Source organism: Spea bombifrons, chromosome 4, assembly GCF_027358695.1.
Source record: "Spea bombifrons isolate aSpeBom1 chromosome 4, aSpeBom1.2.pri, whole genome shotgun sequence".
Lineage (NCBI taxonomy): Eukaryota > Metazoa > Chordata > Amphibia > Anura > Pelobatidae > Spea > Spea bombifrons.
The window spans coordinates 45,382,547-45,404,787 of record NC_071090.1 but is presented as its reverse complement, the minus strand read 5'-3'; the positions used below and the strand labels follow the sequence as shown (position 1 = coordinate 45,404,787).

At 38.3% G+C, this 22,241-nt stretch overlaps 1 protein-coding gene across 1 annotated transcript in view; it reads left to right on the top strand.

The window, feature by feature from the left end:
* The first annotated feature begins 12,280 nt into the window (after nucleotides 1-12,280).
* Nucleotides 12,281-22,241, top strand: part of HMGA2 (high mobility group AT-hook 2) — a 40,034-nt gene continuing 30,073 nt past the window's right edge. The window contains exons 1-3 of the mRNA XM_053462047.1: nucleotides 12,281-12,725; nucleotides 14,327-14,416; nucleotides 20,922-20,972. Coding sequence (XP_053318022.1) covers nucleotides 12,621-12,725; nucleotides 14,327-14,416; nucleotides 20,922-20,972 — 246 coding nt within the window. The 5' untranslated portion in view covers nucleotides 12,281-12,620. The remainder of the gene's footprint in view (nucleotides 12,726-14,326; nucleotides 14,417-20,921; nucleotides 20,973-22,241) is intronic.

The window sequence follows — 22,241 nt, the reverse complement described above, 5'->3', positions numbered from 1 at the left end:
TAAAAACTACTTGTCAAAAAATCAGATGCTCTTCCTGTGATAAAGGTTTTATGACAGCTGGTTGTGCTAGAGTGTGTTTATTCTATGTTCCAGACGCCATGGTTAGAGGACGCATTGCAACTTCAATGACCTATGCAAGTCAAAGGGAAATGCAATGCATCCTTCATCTAAATCGCCGGTATTCTTCTGCTTTCAGTTTCTGGGGCTTCCTCCTTGAGTTCCCTTCTGGGCAGATCCAGAGACTTGTATGGTGTTGGCATTTGTGTATGTGTGTGTGTGACCATATGACGTTAGAGTATGTGCGTTTCTATAGCATTAGTGTGTGAGCTTATTCCTGTATGTATTAAGTGTGAATGTGTGTCCATATACAGTGTGTTTCTTGGTGTAAAGCTTTAGCATATGTGTGTGTTTATATTTGATGTTAACATGTGTGGGTGGGTATAGTATACAGTGTTAGTATGAGTGTGTGTGTGTCAGTTTATGGTGTTAGAGCGTTAGAGCGAGCCTAGGGTTAGTAGTACCTGGAAAAGGGGAAAAGATGGAAATGGAGAAAAAGTGTGTATGTATGTTTGCATGTATGCATGATTTAGTGTATGGTGTTAGAATGAGTGTTCACAGGACACTGCAGAGACAGGAGTGCCTGGGAATGCTTTGACTTTAACTAACTTAATTTTGCATGCAAAATATTAAGATCACATCTATTAAATAAGATGTACTACTACATGCATATATACAAAATAGAATTATAGATCAGGTATAGAGCAGATACAAAAATGTGGCGTGCAGCTCTGCAGCTCATGTCACACATGTCGAAGCTCTTATTGGGCTTTAGCACCAGATTATTTTGGATCCTAGCAGTGCCCCTGATTGGAGTCCTTCCTTTTAACTAATTATAGCTCACAATTGTTAATATAGTCATGTGTTATATATATATATATATATATATATATATATATATATATATATATATATATATATATATGTGTCATTCTATTTTAGAAGGCATCCACTTGCTCAGGAAGACAAATTGTGTACTATTTGGGTTGGCTCTTATCCTGCACTGACCTTTTCTTACATGCTAAGGTTTCCAACTGGTGACTCCAAGGTGAAAGATTTAAATTTAATTAGACATCCCAACATGTTTTACATTTTTTAAAGATAAATTCCATTTCACAAGATTAGTTTGAAACATGTGCAGGTACAGGATAATTAAAAAAGGAGAAACTGAAAGCAAGGTTCAAAATCAGAGATTTGGGGGCAAGATACTGAAAGCAGTCTATGCGAGGATCTATTTCCTGAATACAGGATAGAAGCAGTGGTATAGTAAGAGATGATGTCATTAGCTGCCGACATTATAACCTTCATGATACCTGATACAGACACATTAGTGGGACTCACTGCAGATGGTTATCTTCATGTAGCCCACTAGAAAGTATTTACGGACACTGCCAATTAGCAGTTCCTTCTAGTAATGATCTGATCAACCACTTTTAAGAGTTGTTTCCTGTTCTTTTTATTTTTATCAATCTCATAGTGATTTATTTGTACTTGTAAGTATGTTTGTTAAACATACTATTTAAGCTTTGGCTGATTTCACTAAGCATATTTAATACCTGTTGTTTGGGGTTTTGCCTCATCTATTTGTTATGTACACTTTATATTATTTAAAGCACATTCTGCATTGTTGCTTTTTATCCATCCTCTTTCCTTGCAAAGTATCAACATGGCTGTTGTTATAGTGAACACCTGCTCTCTTACTTCTCATACAGGCAACTTTGTTCCTTGCAGTGTGTGACTGACCAGCTTCCTTACCCTGTCCGCCATTCTAAATTAGGGGCCTATAAACTCTATATTAGAAATTGCTGGAATTGAAAGATGTATGTACAACATTAATTTAATTCTGGCAGTGAATTAATTTATATTTCTGGTCTGCACTTGTCTGGCTGGCTAACCTCTATAATCTCATATCTCCTAACTGCCCCCATTTTTAAGCACCTTCTTGCAGGCAGTGGGAATCATGGAACAGTTGTCTGTCCCAAAGGAGATGTAAAAAATGGAGGTCTGTGTGCTCAATTTCAGCTCCCACATGGCCACCTTACAACTCTCTAAAGCTGCATTGTATGCAGGTGGTCCCACCCATGATCATGTACCTCTCATATGCGTCCCCTTCATGTTTCAGTCCTGATTCTTCCTGCCTTCAACCAAAACCCCTAACACAGGTGACCCTATTTGGGCACCTGAAATGTTGACGGTATGGCATTCATTAAAAGGTGTCCAGTTTTAAATGGCTCATCTAGCAACTGTATACATTGGTTAGGACAGTGGTAGCCAACTGTTAGCTCTCCAGCAGAGCTCCCTTAACCCACAACCAGCACTCGGAAAGAAAAGGATTGAACCTGAGCCACCAGGGACTAATGATCAGGTTTGGAGGGATTGTATCATCTTTTGCCTCAGTATTGTTGTTCATAAGACAATGTATATCTGTGAAACTACCAGCACAAAATACTATGGCATATTCCCTCACCATCCTTGTAATAACCAGATTATACCGGGCATATGTGTATGATAGTATCCCATGGTGCTTAGCATCCTAAAGCTGTGGGAAGCTCAGAAAGATATACATCTTTACCCATAACGCTCCCTTACATAGGGGGAGTGGCTTCATGAAGGGGTGGGGCTAGCCCCATCCAACCTTTAGTGGGTTAGGGGTCCAAATGGCTAGATGCTGCTCCACTGCCAAGATAAAGAGGAAACAGACCCTGAGACCCAGGGAGCATGGCTTCATCCAGAGACTCCACGTCTGTTTCCAGGTATGAAGAACGCTAGTCGAAAATGAAAAAGGAGCTTAAAAGGAAAGAACAGGAGGGAAAAGCTATGTAAAGAGATGGAAAGCAGTAAGGTGGGAAAGTAAAATTATATACATAATTAAATCAGTGATGGTTCTTGAGTGTCATCTCACAAATTTAATTACACATTACCCAGGACCAGCTTATCTTTTTGTGAAGAAGGAATTAACCGGGGTTATTTTTTTCGGAGCGCATAGGAAAGTCCGTGAGCTGGAATGTCTTGGCTCAGACTGTTCATTTTTCCTTTACTAATATTTGAGTACTTTTATTTTCAAGGTGTTTAGAACTTGGCTCAATATTTTGGAACATATTTTTTTTGACTCTTTTGATTTCTTTATTATGCTTTAAAAACTAGAAAATCAGATTAGAGCATTTTTTTTCCTCTGAATGACCCTTCATCGTTTATGTTTTATGTCAGTATTTCCTGTAGTCTATTTTGTTTCAATGTGTTACATCTGCAAGCCAAGTGTCATGATCATAAATGTTAAAACGTAATCGTTTTAGCCATATTTTGATGTTTTAGTGAAAAAAAACACCTACCAGTCACATTATTATTAACGCCCACTAACAGTAAAGAATAAAAGTCTCTCGGAAGCCAGGAAGTCTATAAGGCTAAATATAACAGGGTTCAGCTCCAAGGATCAAGAATTCTTCTAAACAGACCCAAACACATTTATTAGTCAAAACACTGGCCTTGAATTGCCCTTATAGAACATGTTAACATCTGCTATTTGTCAGTTACCATGGATACTGTTAAATATGGATTTTTCCTTAGTACTAGATTAAGGCAAAGACAGTGTTTTATTAATCATTCTGCTGTATACTTTCAATGTACGTTTCTAAATATTTTCTAAGCAGAGTAACCAAAACTTGCCAGGTCCCTCCTGGTTTGAACCCTGGGTCTATCCATTGCTGTTGTCCCTCCACTGTCCCAAATCACAGAACAATTAAAATATACCTAATTGTAGTCATTTTTTACAATAATGAGTGATATATTTTACCATTAGTCTGCTTGCGCATGGTTGGTGAATCCTAGGTTAGCACTGTGTGACATGGACTGGAAATTGGCCCCACTCCCCTGATGAATATGATGTTCTAGGCAAGTGCTTACTCTGCTTTATGGAAGATATGGTCTCCTTCTCTAATGCGTCTTTAACAGAATGTTACAGCAAAAATTCCACCGGAATTGGAACAAAAATGTAAAAAGGCATGTTTTCTGCTGTCTGATGTTTAAGCATAAAAACATCTTGTGCTGTACTATCTTCTTTTCTTCTTAGTAAGTTCCACAATGTGTTCTTTGTCATCAGTGAATTTAAATATAAATTCTAATTAATCTGAAAACCATCCTGACAGATTCCCAAAACATCTACGAATAGAACTGCTTATCTTTATGAAAGTTTACTCACTAAAGAACAGAGACAATTACAAATTACCGTATTTGCTCGATTATAAGACGAGGTTTTTTTCAGAGCAAATGCTCTGAAAAATACCCCTCGTCTTCTAATCGGGGTCGTCTTCTAATCAGACCTCAAATAGAGGTCTGATTAGGAGACTAAGATCCAGATCCCCCGCACCGCTGCAGGGGACCTGGATCCTCCTGTCGTCGCCCCCCCCCACACACACACACACACACACACACACTTACCGGTGCTTCCGGAGGTGAAGTTGGCAGCGGGGGTTTGTATGCGTCCGTCGCAAATACCTTCCCCGACTGTCAGAGATCAGAGTTCAAGAGTTCCTGATCTCTGACAGCCGGGGAAGGTATTTGCGACGGACGCATACAAACCCCCACTGCCAACTCCACCTCCTTCCAGCTGCCGCGGAATGAGACTTCAACCCGCTGCCCCGGCAATACAGCAGGAAATTGGAAGCACCCGTAAGTAAGTAAGTGTGTGTGTGTGTGTGTGTGTGTGTGTGTGTGTGTAGGGCATTTCTGGAATGCCTTACACCCCTATATGCCACTCTGGCACTTAGGGGGTTAAAAGGCATATTATGGGGCAGAGTGGCATATAGGGAGGTATAAGGCATTTCAGGAGGCAGAGTGGCGTTAAGGGGGCATTTAATAGAGCACTCTGCCTCCTGAAATGCCTTATACCTCCCTATATGCCACTCTGCCCCATAATATGCCTTTTAACCCCCTAAATGCCAGAGTGGCATATAGGGGTATAAGGCATTTCTGGAGGCAGAGTGCTCTATATAATGCCTTTTAACTCCCTTAATGCCACTCTGCCTCCTGAAATGCCTTATACCTCCCTATATGCCACTCTGCCCCATAATATGCATTTTAACCCCCTAAATGCCAGAATGGGATATAGGGGTATAAGGCATTTCTGGAGGCAGAGTGGCACATAGGGGGTCAAAAGGCATACCATGGGGCACAGTGGCATATAGAGGGTTAAAAGGCATATCATGGGCCACAGTGCCATATTGGTGTGGCAAGCCTGGGGGCAGATGTGCGTAACTGGGGGACAGGTTGGAAAATACAAGAAATAAAAACAAAAAAAAAATATTTTTCTCAATCATAGCTTTTATTAAAAAAAATAGTTTACATGAATTAACATTTACTGGTAAAACTTTTTTCCTTTAGGGTCGTCTTATATTCAGGCTTTTTCTTTTTTTCCTAAGTTAATATTCAGATTTTGGGGGGTCGTCTTATAATCAGGGTCGTCTTATAATCGAGCAAATACGGTATATATTGATTGAAATTAATTTGAATAGCAATTCACATTGCATCTGTTTTTTGGTAAAAATCAATTTTTGCCTCTGGCATACTCCTTGACTCCCGATTCTGGTTGTGGCTCCAGTTCTCTTGTTCCAACTTCATGGCGTACCTCTTCGCTGCCCGCCTGTGCGGACCATTGGCTGTATCTCCATTTCCTGAAAACCATTACATATAGTACATCAGTATAAAAAAAACTAGTCTATATTATTTGATATAACTAAGGTTTGTTTAAAACACTGTTCCTGCATAAATGAAAGTTCTATTTAAATCCTGTTTTGTTTTGGACTGGTGCCTCCGGGGACACATCTGGATGCTGGAAAACCCCCGGGACTCAAGAATTACATTGATAAAGCCAATATATTGTGACCATGCTCTCAATGAAAGCAATAAAACAGTTTCGAAAGTCAGATCTCCTATCTGTTTACTTACTAAAATACATGTTTTTTATGTCAAGAGTTATGAATAACCATCAGTCACGAGTGGCAGAGCCATGAGTCAGATATTTAGTTATCCCAAACAAGTGAAACAAAAACATGTGTATTTCTAAAGTGATGTGTTATTCCCATGTGGAGAAGGTATGTGAACAAAGTTCACAGTGGAACAGTGCCATTTTGTAACGACCACATGACATATTTTAAAACAAAAAAGAAGCTGCATGTCGTAAAAAGATTGTAATGTTTATTTCTATGCTGCATAAGGTTTTTGGGATATTTTGGATAAGAAAGGTAATCCATTCAGTGCTCAGAATTGTGGCCATAGTTCTACAAATATCGCTCACAGCAAAAACATACATTATTAAATATAATATATAAACAAACATGTAGAAACTGAAGTTGTTAATTATTATTTTAAAAATGTGTTAAATTAATATGTTCATTATAAATTTGCAATATTTCTGTAATTTGTCTAGGGCACTTGGTTTGCACAAATGCTATATATATAAAAGCACATTTTTACCTTGACATGCCTATACTGACAGCTTAGTAAAGGGAAACCAGGTACAGCAGTGAACACATTTCTGCTCCACAGGAGATTCTCTTCTTATGCACAAAGCATATTTTGAACTCTTTTTGCTGTGGCTTTGTTTGAGTCCTATAAAGACTGGTGCTGCTCCAGCATGAACCTTAAGAGGTGCAACACAGCTTGCCCTAAAGACTGGAACAAGTTAAAGACTCTGCAGTCCTTCTATGTATTTGTACCAAAATCCTAGCTATAGAAATAAGGTTCCACAACCCAGTCTGTCGTGACATCATAGCTGTTGTCAGGGCATAGCAGGGACCTCTGGCCTGGGGGACAAGTAAAGCCAAGTTATCCCCCTCCCAGTAACTAATATGCACACTTTAACACACATATGGAAACTTACAATAAACCACACACTCATACTAACACGCTTACATATACACATTCATACTAAAACATCTTCACTCGTTCCTTACACACCTTACCTTTACCTTGGAGCCCTTACCTTGGAGTACTGAAAGCGCTACAAGCAGGGGTATCTGGTGTTCCAGGGCAACTATTACTTATGATGAAGAATAAACAAAATATCACACACCATTTAGAAAAAAACATGTCACCCAGTATTAGGGCTTTTGATACAGAAAGCCTTTGTGAAGATGTACCTTAAACAAACCAAAAACCAATGTGTATATTTTTGTACATCAAGACTTAAATATGCAATAAATTATAATGAAGGGTTTTCATTAGCAAAGCTTTAATAGTTTTAGATTTAAATAGTACTGATTTGTATTAGTAAGAGTTGCGTCTCTGCGCGCATGCACATATGCAATAAAAGTGGTCCTTCAGCTCGTAGCCACCAGGTAAGCACTGAAACGCTGCTGCTTGGAATTCAAGGGCACAGCAATTTCGGTAGCAAACTCAGGTGATCTTATAGCTGATGTAGTTCTCAGTCAAACATGAAGCCTTGGGTCAGTAAACTTCTAAAACAACAAGTTATTTCTCTATTCCTATTGGAATGATCAGAAAATGAGGTGTATCTGAAATACTCTTCACTTTATGTAGCTGTCCGACTGACAGCTGATGGCCGGCAGATGCTTGCTGATGATTTTAGCATAAATCTTAGACATTCTGCTGAGACCAGGGGTTTAACGTAGTGATCGTTTGTCACTACTGCTGTAGTGAGGATGGCTCCTTTTGACTCACAAACAGTAGAGAGGATCTAGTTAAGACCCCTTTACCAATCTGGGTAAAAAATGTGTTGCTCACTGCAAGGGAAATGAGTGACTGTGACTAGATCACTGTCTGCAGGACTGTACCTTCTGCAAGATGCCTTCTTAAAATTTGGGGGGCATTGAAAAAACTGAAAGTTTACTGAAAAATCATACAAAGTAAACAATATAAAGCATACAAAACTGCTGCATCAGCCTCTGTTGCTTTCTGATGGCATATTGGATTAGTTTTTTGTTGTTGTTGTTGTTTTAATGTCATTAGATATGGAAGTCATGGAGTCATGCCACCATTGTGCAATATCTGAGTTTTCTGAACCAGTTGGCTACAGTTTGCCCTGCTAACACATGACTATTTTTTTCACTTCCAGAGACCCACAAGTACCATTTTTTAGACTGTGAGTGTTTCGGCGATTCCCACGGAGGCAACTCAGTATGCTCTAAATTTGGTTTCCACTGATCATCAGGCTTTGTGCCCCTTTACAGTACATAAGAGAGGTTTAATTGCTGCCTAAAAAGAACAAATGATCATTAACACGTCTCTGATAACTGGTTGTTGGAAACAATTTTTTTCGTAATGGACAGAGAATGGCCGCATTATCCAGAGTTGGTTGGGTTAACGAGAGAAGTCTCAACATCTTGATCACTCTGGAACAAAGCTCATTTCTGAAAGATTAACGGGTAGCCAAGTTCAATTCAACTAGGTAGGATGAATTAAGACTGACCAACCTTTTAGATCCATTGGGCTTTCCTTATATCAAACTACACCCATTTTATATTCACTATCATGATTTTACTTCTCCACTTTTGTATCCTTCTTGGTATTAAAGTAAAAATCCCTTTTTAGTATGTACTACCCTGCACCATCGGTCCTTTACATATTGCCGTTATGTACCGTCGCAGGAAATCATTCACTCCTTATTAACTCGGCATATCCGCAAAGCACCTGACATCTCATTCTCAAATCATCATTACGCTACGTCTGGAAGTTGTGCTTGAGTTCAATGGTTCAGCAAACTCGGTGCAGGAAGTAACAGTCAAGCTGTACAGAGAGGGCTGTGACTTTAATTCAAGGGAAAATATCGGAATGTTTGGACAGACAGCCCATGCAACAGAAATACTTTGGGTTCCGTAGTCCTTAGAAATATTCATCTCAATCTTTTAAGTAAATATACAAATGGTTTTGAGATGTGAATTGTGAGTCACACTTACTCACTGGTGGTTGAACAGAACAGAACCATGAGTCAGTGTTTAGTCACTTATATTATACAAAATACAAGCCTGCAAAAAGATTGTAGTCCAACATTTATGGAGTGTGACTTGCTGGCACCAAATTGACAGTGCTTTACTACTTATCCGCTTCTCTACTACAGGATATACATAAAACCTTCCCAATATTTTTTTATGAAGGAAATATTTAATAACATTATTTCTTTATATATAGGAAAATATATATTACTTTGGAATAACAGCAAATGTGTACGTGAGTCAGATGGTTTGGCAATCCACAAGTCAATATATTTCTTTATATTACTTAAATGTAATACCCCCCCCCCCAAAAAAAAAGTGTCCTGCTCTGCACGTTTAATCAGTTATGGAAGGGAAATTAATCAGGTGTGTGAAACACGTAAACAGGTTTAAAAAAATCCATCTATATAAATGCAGATGTAGAATTGCTCTACACGATGCTTACTTGTCAGTTTGATACAATAGCTTTGTGCGGTGTTGGAGGGATTTTTATTTAGTGCTATAATAATCTGTATTAAAAGGGTTGCAGCTGCTACCACCTTCCCGCTCCTGAAAAGACACGGTAGTCCTGGACCTCCTGTGTCACATTCCCTGAGGTCTAACTAGCGGGAGCAGGAAATTCTTCACCTCCAATGTATATCACAGAGTACTCAGTTACGTATACGAGAAGCTGAACCACTAGTAAGACTGCCAATGAATTAAGCTCAAAAGGATAGGCTTTTCTACATAGCAGTTTGATTTAATGGTTTCATGATACCTTAAATTAAATATATATATTGTATTTTTTCCGACAATAATGCAGGGGAGGACTGCCAAACAGGCCGTTAATAAGGTAGCCCAGAACATCATATCACCATTTGTGTGCCCAAGTTCAAATAGAAGATAAGAACTTCCATCCTGACCAGATATTGCTTCATGTACACGGCCACCATTGTCATTGTAAGACATACTGTCAGAGCACCACACTTTCATATGACGTGGAGAGGAAGGGCTTCACAATTACTTCCAGGAGGCCCTGGGATTTTGTGTTATACTAATGTTTATCATCTTCCTTCACATTCTGCTACTGTCCCTTACAACGACAATGACCTGTGTGACATCTTAGATCATCAAACTAATCAAAAAGCACATACTTATCATAGTTTCTGGTCCAAAACATATATAAGACACTGATCATGTGTCTCATTTTACAATGCAACATGCACCGCTACAGCAGAGGTGTAGACATGAGTGTGACGCCATGGTTCTACACTGACAACAGAATCAAAGAAATATATAGGATTTGGGAAATCCACAGGACCTCTTTAATAAACCGATGTATTGATGTTCATAGATTAAAATAACCATTATACTCTAATTACACTTTATGCATATGCAAGTTGCTGCCGCCTTAATATTTCACTAGACTTTCGTGATTATTATGCCCATTGTGTCATCCACGGCTACAGAACTCAGTTTTTCTGATGTAAAATAGTTCTGACCAAACACCTCCATTGGATGGATGAAAAAGAAAAACACAAGAGAGCCTATGTCTGGAAATGCGACAAACTGTCTAAAGAAAAGGATTGACCATGTAGGTGCATACAGAAATGTTTGGTGTGAATTTGGGCTAATTTGTCCTTTCTTTGGCTTGCAAGGTTATCGCAGATCTCTCTATGGCATACATATTTTTTATTGAGCGGTTTTTCCATAAATGGAAACATATCATCCCGCTCTCTATTTCTACCCATCTCACATAAGAGCATTTCTTTATATTATGTATAGTTTCATAGTTAAAACACAACGGGAGACAATAGGTGTTATACAAACTAGGACACAAGAAAAGAAGGGTTTCGTTCCACAATAAGTGATTATGGGGATTCCATGCCGTGCTGTACATCCCAACACTTCAAACGGCCAAACAGGAACACATTTACCTTAGAGGATGCACTCAGATGTGTGGAGTGTGGCTTTAAGGAGATTAACCTTGTGGCCAAGTGATAGATTCTTATAAAGACGGGTAAAAGATTATTTTTTTTATTTACAAAGCGTCACAGTTTCTTGAATAATAGGCAGCATCGGCCATGCAAGAGAAGAAGCAATACTAATGTTAATGAAATAATAAAATGCACCATGTGCCATGCTGACCAAATTTCCATAGTCCTTATAGATGTCAAAGTATCTTGGCAAGTCTTACTATTTTGACGTAGTGGCAAGCTAATCAATATATGTATAGTGTGACGAAATCCCCAATATTTATGTCTCCGATCAGTGCTTTTAATTAGTATTTGGTGGGTATGCGCTGATCCCTTGCCTTGTTGTTTGTACATATCGGTCTTCTCAGAAGCACCCCAAAAATTGAATGTATATGATTTTTAAGGGTGTGCTTTGCTTTCTTGTAAGTCTTTCTGAATACAAATGATTAAAACCAAACAATAAGCTTGCAGGAAGGGCCCTCTATATCTGATGTACGGGGTCATCGCTGTCGGCCAATTCTAGTTTTGTCATACTTGAATGTATGTATTGTAAGAAGTGTTACAGTTGGTACTATATAAATAATAATTATTATATGTTGTGTCAGATTAGACTGCCTGGCAAACCACCCCAAATACCTGTTTCACAAAATGCTGAATATTTGATAATTCAACAAAAGAGTCAGAAAAGAGTAGCTTAAACATTTTGGGAATTTTATTACTGTGGTAACTCTTCAGCATGGTTTCCTCTATGATTTCAGTCGGTCCCTCCCATTAATACATGTAAAACACATGATGGGATACATCTATATATATATATATATATGTACCGTATATATCCCGGTATATATAATGCATGCGAGTGTGTGTGTCTTCACAGCTACCGGCATCCGGCTCGAGTCTGTGACTGCCGGTGTGTGGCGCGTACAGGGATTCCCTAGGCTGTCCCTTTAAACCGGCTTGGAGCGGGGCCACTGTACTTTAACTCCGCTAGCCACGTGAGTTTTTCTCGATGTATTCTCTCCCCAGTGCTGCTGTATTTCTGTTATATCTGGCTCGTTTCCAGCCACTGATCGCTGGGTCCTTCGCCCTGCCTCCTCCTATATTTTCCACCCACGGGTAAAGGTGTTTTTTTTCGGTTTTTTTTTCCCGTCCCACTTTAATCCGTGGGCTGGACTTGTATCACATGCCCTACTCACACAAACACAAGACCTCCCTTACCCCCCAAATCACACACACGTGTGGGCATACAGCTATACTTATATGTGCTAACGCGGAGCCGTGGATCCAATGCAGGAAAGTTGTGTCACTGGTTACCTCTAGTGCCCTGTGACCTAATTTGTCCTAATCCGGTCAAGTCCGATATTGATCACTCTGTATCCCCCTCTCGATCCCAGCGATCAGACCTAATACTTGGTACAGGAGCCGGCATCGTTTAAGGACTACCAGTCTGCTTCTTATTTTGTATTGTTGCTGAAGCCCCCCTCTTGAGTAGTTGATCAGAATATTAGAGGAGATCCCCCTCGCTCTCCTCCTCTTTCCCTTCTCTCGCTTTGGCAGCAGTAGTAGCAGCAGCAGCAGCAGCCTCAGGACGTCCGGTGCGGCGGCGGCTCCTCGTGTGGATCCCTCAAGGTGCAGCAGCAGATCGCTGGGCTGAGCACTCACCATGAGCTCAAGGGAAGGAGCCCGCCAGTCCACCTCGGTGGAGCAACCTGCATCCCCATCGCAGTCACCGAAGAGGGGACGAGGGAGACCCCGGAAACCGCAGAAAGTCAGTACCGCATCCCCATCCTACATTTCATTAAATGCGCTCGCTTCCACATCCAGGCGCGGTTTGCCACACACAATGAGCCCCCTCGTGCACCCTGGTGTATTCTCATTCATACAGTCCACGGAGACCTGTGCGGCACGGAACCGGCACATGGGGGCACACGGTGGGAGTCAGGGCTCTCGGGAGGTCCAGCCGCACACAGCGGGGCTTCTACCGCTACTGGGGAGGGAGGAGGTGGGGGTGAGGGGGGGTTGTCGATGCCGGCGGCACAGACAAGAATGTGGAGAGCAGACACCGACCTGATATGCCCCCGGCTCCCAGCCTCCGGGCTTCTCAACCAGTAAGTCTGCGCCGGGGTAACTTTGCGCAGACACACGGTGCCCGGGAAGGGCTGCTCTGATCCATAGGGAAGCGGGGCTCTCATTGTTATATTGTACCGACCAGCCACGCTTATAGCTCAGCCAACCGAGTTCAAAACAATAGGCTATTCCTTCCTGGCAGTCTCCTCACAGCCTATACGCTACACGGCGAACTCTATTCATTGACGTGCATTTGGAATATATAGTCCGGTTTATTTCTGTGTACAAACAGGGGGTCGCATGTGAATTCATATCAAAAGTTAACCCTTGCATTGCGTTTTAATGTGTTGGAGCGGTTCGTGTTTTTGATCTGATGTATTTTGCTTGCGACGTTACCGGGGAGATATTATTTAACCCGTATTTAAAAGAAAAAAAAATTCAGATCACCTGATATTTGTAAAAGCGTTTTAATGAAGATGTGGTTTTATTAATAGCCATGGCTTGAGGTGTTTAACAACTTAATGACTCTTTGTACTGATCTGGCTTTTCTTATGAATGCAGACGCCTTTATATTGCTTTAAAATGTGATAAGGCATTCACAACAACCTAGGGGGTTCAATCTGCATTAGTCAGCCTAAGTATTATATTGTATGTATGTTTGATAAATATATTATGTTCTGCCAAAACCACATTCCACGTGTTTCATTATACAAGCTCATTGTAAGTTATAAATAATAAAAAAAAATAATAAAAATAAAATAAGTAATGGGGTTCCCTAAGTCTGCTTCATGTCTAACTGTAGACTAGGCGCTGGTAACTGAATATAATGTATAGCTGAGGGTGAGCTGCTTGTTATATGTAAAATAGAGCATCATATAGTGAATAGTGTGTTGTGCACTCTTGTGACTGATTCACACAAGCATTGCTTTTCATTAGTTCATGTGTGTTTTTGATATTAAACCGTCAAATGCAAATAAGTAACATTTTGTAAGTATTAAATCAGGCTAGGCGTTAATATAGAAATATTATATGAACACACATGGCAAAGTATTACGTCACTTTTTAACGCCTGAATTTGTAAGTGCAGAACTTAACTTTTTATTACCTTTTCCAGCACTGTAAATGTTTTCTTTTCCTGTAGATCATTGGATTTGTACATTGGTTACATATGTTGCAGGGTAGGGTTTTAATACTATACTATATCATATGCAGAATAAAAATGTAGGTTTTATTTGGACAGAGCAGGATTTTAATTCCTATTTTAAATTCCTTCCACTATATGAAATTGTATTCTGTGTTTAGGAGCCAGCAGCTGGGGAACCCTCTCCGAAAAGACCCAGAGGAAGACCTAAGGGAAGCAAAAACAAAAGTCCCTCCAAATCCGCACAAAAGGTGAGGTTAGCATGCCATGTACAGGAACCATGCTGAATGTGTGGCCAAAGTGTGTGTATGTTTTATGATTCCCTTTTAACCCCATATTTCCTACATGGGTTTTCTTTGCCCTCCCTGTTTCATAAGGGTCTTCTCACGGTTTTCACCCTTTCTAGTTATCAAACAGTTAAATATAATTCACTGGACATGAAGAATTGGGTGTCATTTGCATGCATTAAGCACAAACTAGTTGTATTTGTTAAAAGGAGTTATTTTGAGAAAGAGGTTATAATATTTGGTATCTTTTAAAACAAGCATATTTTGGTAATGAGGCATGTAATACCTTTTTACATCAAACATTTTCTATAAATATGTAAAGCTGATCTTATTTCAGGTTTGTGGATTGTAAGCAGTTTATCTGTAGTTTGAGAATTTGGGTACTACTTTGTTTTCATTCAGTAGAAAAAAAATTGTTTTGTCGCATTCATTATATTGGGTGAAAGACCAGAATTCCTGGTTGAAATGTTTATTACAAGATATGATATACACACTGGCGCATGTTGTTGTACCTTTAATACTATTTTTAGTATATACTTTGCTGGTCCCCAAATTACAAATACTTCTAGTTTTTCGTGTATTTCAAGTTTACTAATTTAGCATACTTTATGCTCATTAGCTGTGCAAATGTTAATAGGCAACATAATAATGCTTCTTATATATGTGTGCAAGTTAAACACACTAAATGTAGATAACTGCTTACCCATCACAGTACCAGGCATGGCTCCTGATCTGTTCTGCTTTACAAATACTCAAAGGACATTTAAGATCCTGCGTTAAATCTGGAGAGTGAGGTGTTATTAAATGAATGCTAAATCAAGTTTGAAATTTAAGTGTCTGAATGTTAGTTACTTTATATAATATGTGGATCAAAATGTCATTATCACTGTGTAAGTAAATAAAACTTTTTTTTTTTCCTTTGGTAAATAGCTTTTATTAACGTCTTAATTTAGGTTATGTGATCCCTGAAACCATTTTTAAGTAATGAAGCTGAAAACGATTGTTATAGAATAATGTGTGTGTGGTCTGTCTTATTCATGCACACACCAGTGCATTCCAGTGACGTCACAAAGTGTTGGATAATATTGCACCTTTTTGTTACCCACCCAGCAAATGTACAAATTTGTTCATAAATGAACACTTGGGAAATTTAAAAATATTGAGGGAATCTTTGTATCAGTTAACAAATCGCATTTTAACGTGCTTTGTTTGGTTTATTTTTAATTTGTAGCGTGCATGTTTCTTTGCTCTCACAAATTTAAGTTTTGGTTTAAATCAACAGACCTTGGTGTATTTCACAACATGTGCACATTGGAGAATTTTCTGTGTGAAACTTGACAGTCCTAACATAACTTCATAACTTTGATAAGACTGCTAATCATAGTTCTTACTTAATGTTTTGACCATGTTATCATGATCCCCAATTGATGTATAATGATGGGAATGAGCTGGGATCAAACTTTGACTCCGGTGTCACCTTGGCTAAATTTAATCAGTAGAATGGCTCGTGATTAATAGTTCTAGCACTGTTTTTTTAACAGGCTAATATTCATGCAGAATAGGAATATGCTTTAATGATGCATGATTATTTGGTAGTAGGTGTACCAGTGTTTTCTGTTTAATTGTAATTGTGTTAAATTTACATGAACCGTTTATGAAAACACACCTTTGTTTATGCAGAATATCTATTTAGATAGGTCAATTTGTATGTTTTTAGAAACAAAATAGGCCATTAAAATGACTTTGCCTGATTGGGGTAATCCTCCTTGCCTTATCACTTTCATCTTATGGGGAAACTTCTTTCTTTTCCCTTTCCACATTCCACTAAGGGTTGTGTATTATCTGAGTGCTTCCACTCGCTAATATAATCATGTTAAATGTCATGTTTGTGTAGCCAGTCTAAACAAAACAACCTCCCACAATCATTGCTTTTTTTTTCCTTCTACTCCTGTTAGTGGATTATTTGTTAAACTTGTGAAAATGAATCAATTATTGAACACTTTTCACTTAAATGCATTAAGTTCAGTTATACAGGCTAAGCTGTAATGATCCGATTAGGCGGTCCATTTTCCATTGTGTTCGTTTAAACATTATTGGTAAAGTTTAGTATGAGGAGCGCTTCTACATGGGAAGGCATGCCCAGGTATTCTAGAATAAATATGTTGAGTCATCTGAGGTTGCCTGTATAATCCCACACATTCACCTTTGGTCTATTGTGCATGGTTATAATGGAGTCCTCATTATCTACACACTGTGCAAGGTCAAAAAGGCGAATGCCCTGTTTCACATAAATGTTAGCAAACAAAACTGAGTTTGGTCTTTTGAGTCTGTACCTCCTGACCCATGGACCAAATGAAGACTGCTAATTTCTTGACCTCGCTCATAAAAATATATTACCTATTATGTGAAAAATTGTGGTTTATCAATGGTAAATGGAATAGGACCTTGATCCTCACAATGTATTGTAGGTAAATGTGATAAAAGCACAGGTGGTTATAGTGCATATAAAATGATCAATTACTAAATAAAACCGTTTTATCAGAACTGCATCACACCTTGGTCACATGCTTAATAGTAGATTTCATAATCTATAACTCCCCAGTGTGTGTTTATACTGAATATGCAAAAGCAACATGTTATAAAGTCAAATGTAATAAGCAATTTGGAATATTTATACATCTGCAATTTGAAAGCATGAATGTTTTCATCTGAAATTAACAAAAAATCAGATTTTTCTCATCACTCCAAAACCTTTATTATGTATTTTTGGACACATGCTGATATGTTTTCACTATGAGGAATAACCCTTAAAAAGTAATATTTTGCAGAAACATGCCACCATCTTTTGTGCATATTCATTCTACTTTAACACATAGGGTCAACAAACAGCTTTTAAGATAACTAGATTAATTTATTAGTGTCTAAAGTGTATACTTATGTCAATCAGCGTAATTTTAGTTTAGAAAAATGTAATTTTAAAAATAAGGGATCTTTACTGCATTGTACAGTAGTAGAAGTAGCATATCGATTTAATTTCCTGTCTTCGTGTTATCTAACCTTGTATTCACCCTTTACCAGCGCCGCCTGAACCTGTCAATGAGGCACAGCAAATTAGCGGAACCGGAGATATATCTCACCAAGGAGAAATAATCTTATATAAAGTCTCCCGTGAACGGGATTTAAAGAGGGCTACGTCCAGTTGTATTCACAAGGAGTAGGTTACTAATACTGTACTAATACTGTACTAATACTACATGGGTTTATTTAGTGTACTGATTAATCTGTAAGCACCATCACAAAGGTTTATTTGCAAAACTGGGTGCAAAATGTAAAGTCTGGGAGAAATTGATCTGCTTTTAAATGCAATAGAAAAACGTCCTTTTATTTCGCATTAAGCAGCACAACACTTAAGCCCTACAGTCTCCCATTGACATACATAATGAAATATATCATCTCGGTGGGCACTGGATGCGAGCAAATACTATATATGCAGGGGGTTGAGTGCAAGCTACCTAGCACGGTTTACTGACGTCGGGTGGCAGTTGTTGCATGAATTGCACTGAAAGCGTGGCAGACCGGCTCGTCACATTATTTATTATTATTATTATTACTATTATTTTTTTTAAAGCAGACTATTCATCATATGTATTTCTATGACTAGCCTGCATTTTCTGCTTTTGTTGAAGGAAGTGAAAAAAATACCCCATACCTCACCTGTTATAGGTTGGCCATGTGGATATTGCAGCAGTGTAACTCTTTAATAATATATAATGACCTTCAGGCTTAAGAAGACGAAAGGGTCTTACACATACTTGGGCCCTACATGAGTCATGGTGGATGTGAGATCAGAATATCATGCTTGTGATTGTAAACTAGATGGAACCTACATGTATAGTCAACTGTCCAACCAAATACGAGCAGAAGCCAAAATAAAGTCCATTAATAATCTTTATGTTGGAAGTTCTACCAAGGTATGTCCCCACAACATTTAAATAATACCATGCATTGCATGACCTTACAGTTAGGACAGTAACAAGCACTGCAATTTAAATGACATTTGTGTGTGTTTTTAAATAAAATAAAATCTGTATAATCTTTGTTGATCTGGAAGTTGGTTGGCAAAGCATATTCCTGAAAGTAATTACTGAGTTTGTTAAACATTTTATTTATTTTATATATATTTTTAAGTTTTTAACACCTTTTAATCTTTGTAATGTTAACAAGGGGTGTTGCTTTAACTTTCTTGGTATATTGTTAGCTTTTTTTATATCCCATAGTAACTGTAAATACCAGTTTATTCCAGGAAATCTCATTTCTTTGTGTTTTTTGTTATTATTGACGTGTTACTATGTCATTTTATTAGAACTGTTACCGTAATTCAGCTTGGATTGGATTTAACCCTTCAGTGCATCTGCATCGCTCTTCTGCAGATCTAATATAGTACCACGTTAAGAGCCCACCTTCCTAAATGTCTGTTCTGACACCAGTTGGCCAGAGGTTGACTCTGTGTGTCTGTACATTTCTGTGGCTTTTTTCCTTCGTTCACTTCTGAAAGTGAAAGCAGCCTTTTAAATCTGTTTGTTTTTCTCTCCCCTTTAAAATAGCTCTTTAAATTACTCTTAATTTTACTTTACCACCGATCTGTATTCTTTAACAAGGCTCCTATGTTTCTAAGGTTACCAGTAACACTATGAGACAAATAATACATAGAAGTGCTACGTATTGTTTTAATTTTACCACAGTAGATGAGGATTAAGAAAACCAAGTTAGAGGATACTTTTAACTTTACTTGTGTACTTCTGTCTAGCCAGGAAATTATAAAGTCAGGTGTCTCCTGAAACGGGAAACATAAACTATAGCATTTCCTCATTCTTTAGTATATCTATATGAAAAATATTTTTGAAAAGAAAAATGATTAATAGTTGCCTATTTCCATAAATATATATTCCAAAAATGAACGGTTTTCTAAACCTATATCTTGATAACATGACTAATAATGCAGATGTGTGTACATTAATTCTGGTTTTTATTTACACCCCACTAACCATGCACTTTACAGTACAAGGTGGTATGTACAGTAGTCATTAAAACATCATCATTATCTTTTTATTTATATAGCGCCAACAATTTACACAGTGCTTAATACAATACATATACTCAAGGGGTATGACAAGATGACAATTGACAGACTAAGACAAACCGATACAATAGTTGGAGAGAGCCCTGCTCGCAAGCTTACAATCTTGAGGCTCAGGGTAGGCTTGAATATATTGGGAATGGGGTCTCTTCTCCATAAAGTGTAAAGTGGAATTTAATTACACAACCCTACAGTTGAACTGTCATTCACTTGCAAACGCCAGTTGAGGTCTATGAATCAACATAATTCACAAAAGAATAAAAAAAACTGTAGGAACAGATCAGTGGAGGTTCCTTCACAGAACCATTTGTTCCAAGGATACTTGTAAAGATCTGTTTTTAATTTTTTTTGAATACTTTTAATATGTGTGCAAAAACAAAATACAGAGTCTTACTTAGGTGATGGTTGCAGCTGCTGTCCTCCTCTGTGGTCTATAGATTCTTGCTACTGATTAGTTGCTTCAAGCAGTTAATCAGTGACATGGAAGCACTTTTCCAGACAGGCAACATGCGTTAAAGTGGATATGATGGCTGGAGTATCCCATGCAGCCTCCCCAACACAGACTATTAGTGTCTCTATAATGGTTCTTTTAAAGGAACGCCTAGCTTGTATCATTCAGTTAGGTCCATCTTCAAGCAGATGCACAAATCTGCAACATGAGTGGAGTAATGGTAGAGCATGAATGACAGCTAAGTTACGTGCCACGGTTAGCATCTATTTTGTGTATCTTACTTAAAAGTCTAAAGTTGTAATATTTACTCCCTGGTAAGTTCTATATGCAGACTGTAATTTAACTATTTATCTCATGGTGATATTTTCACCAAACTGCCTACATTTATCACTGGGCCATTTTTTTATTTATTTTTTTTGTGTATTAGGTCCCCACTGTTTAAAAGTTGCGTAACCACGATCTTGGATAGTTTTGATTTTAAGACGTAATGTTATGGGCTACATCTATGTCCGTGAATGCTGTTTGGATCATTATTTGCATGCTCTGGTTTAAGTGTTTAGGTGTTTTTTCTATTTTAAGTGCAAGCATTGTAGTTTAGTTCCTATAAATTAAAAGATCTGTAGGACCTGCCCAACCCTTACATAAGTTACATCTTGTTGCTTAGTCCTGAGGGGCTGGTCACATTAATGGCTGGGAATAATCATTACCCAGCCACCTGCCTTACCATCTTCCTGGACTAATTGCTGAGATGGTTCCATTAGCATAAGATTTCTAGTTTGTTTTGTTGTTACACTAATTATCGATGAGTCTGCTGAAGGTGACTTCTGAAAGGGAGCCTGAAAGATAATCATGGCTAAAATTAAATATATTTTGTGTTTCAGAAAGAAGAAGCCAGTGGTGAAAAACGTCCAAGAGGTCGTCCCAGAAAATGGGTATGCGTTTTGTTTTTTTTTTGAAATTTTTATTGGTTAACGTTTGGTTTAGCTTCTCATTTGTATTCACGTGCTACATGTACATAGAGAAATCTTAACATATATTAGGATAATATGCTACAACTGTGGATCTGCAATTAACATCATCAACATATTTTGTATAAGATTATTCAAAAATTGTAGGTGCCTAAAAGTTTATGAAAGCCCTTACACAAATCTTTCTCTGTGCTCAGCAGTGCTGATTTACAGCAGGGACCTGATTCCTTTGACAGATGGGTCTGAGAAGTAACAGTTAAACACCCTATCATATAAAAGAATTGTACCTGACTTCATTAACTTTAAGGAGCTTGGGCACACATGCAACAACCTTCTTGGTTGTACCTTCACTTTAGGTCAGAAAATAAGTATTCTCCATGTAATCTGGCACTGAATTTTATGAATTCCCGGGTGCCATGAGCCCCTGTTGGGTTATTTTTATTTTGCATAGCCTTACAATCCTGTGTATTTACTCAAGTGGAATTGAGTCCCAATTTTTGTTGACAACATAGACTTGAAAGTGCATTTATTTGCTGAAGGTTGACAAATCAACAGATGTTCAATATACCAGCTGTTCTTGGACATGGTGTCAGTTTATCTGAATGTGCAGTAGACTCTTGGGAAGGGCTTTTAGATATTATAGGCTACATAAAAACCAGGTTTATTGAGTTTTAAACAAAGGGAGTCTCTTCACAAAAGGCCAAAGTGGCCTTTTATTTCCTCTATATTTAGTGCTTTTGGGAGGGGGTGCTCCAAACTAGGTACTGTGAAACTCCACCAAAAACACTTAAGTTTATTCACTAAAGGGAGAGTTGTGATTTCTACTCCCTCACTTCATAATACACTCGTAGAGGGCCAACACTGCCAGGTTTCCCCAGCACAAAGGGATGATTTGGCCCTGTAAAATTCAGTGGATATGAAGAAATCTCACTGATTTAACTATAGATTATAAAGGACCTGTCATCCTCCAGCAGAAGCTCATCATGGCTGTGTCTTATCTAATGTATAGTGAAGTGAATGAGCTTTAACACAACTCTGCCGGCTATCCTTTTAGAGAATAAACCCCTTTTGAACCTTGATGCGTTTATCTGAAAAACTAAGATACGATTCGAAGATCATATACAGGCGACTATAGAAATAATTAATGAAAATTAAGCCTGGTATAGAAACCTTGCATACAATTGAAGGTAAGAAAGCACACCAGAGTGGCACTTTCACATTAGGTTCTCAAAT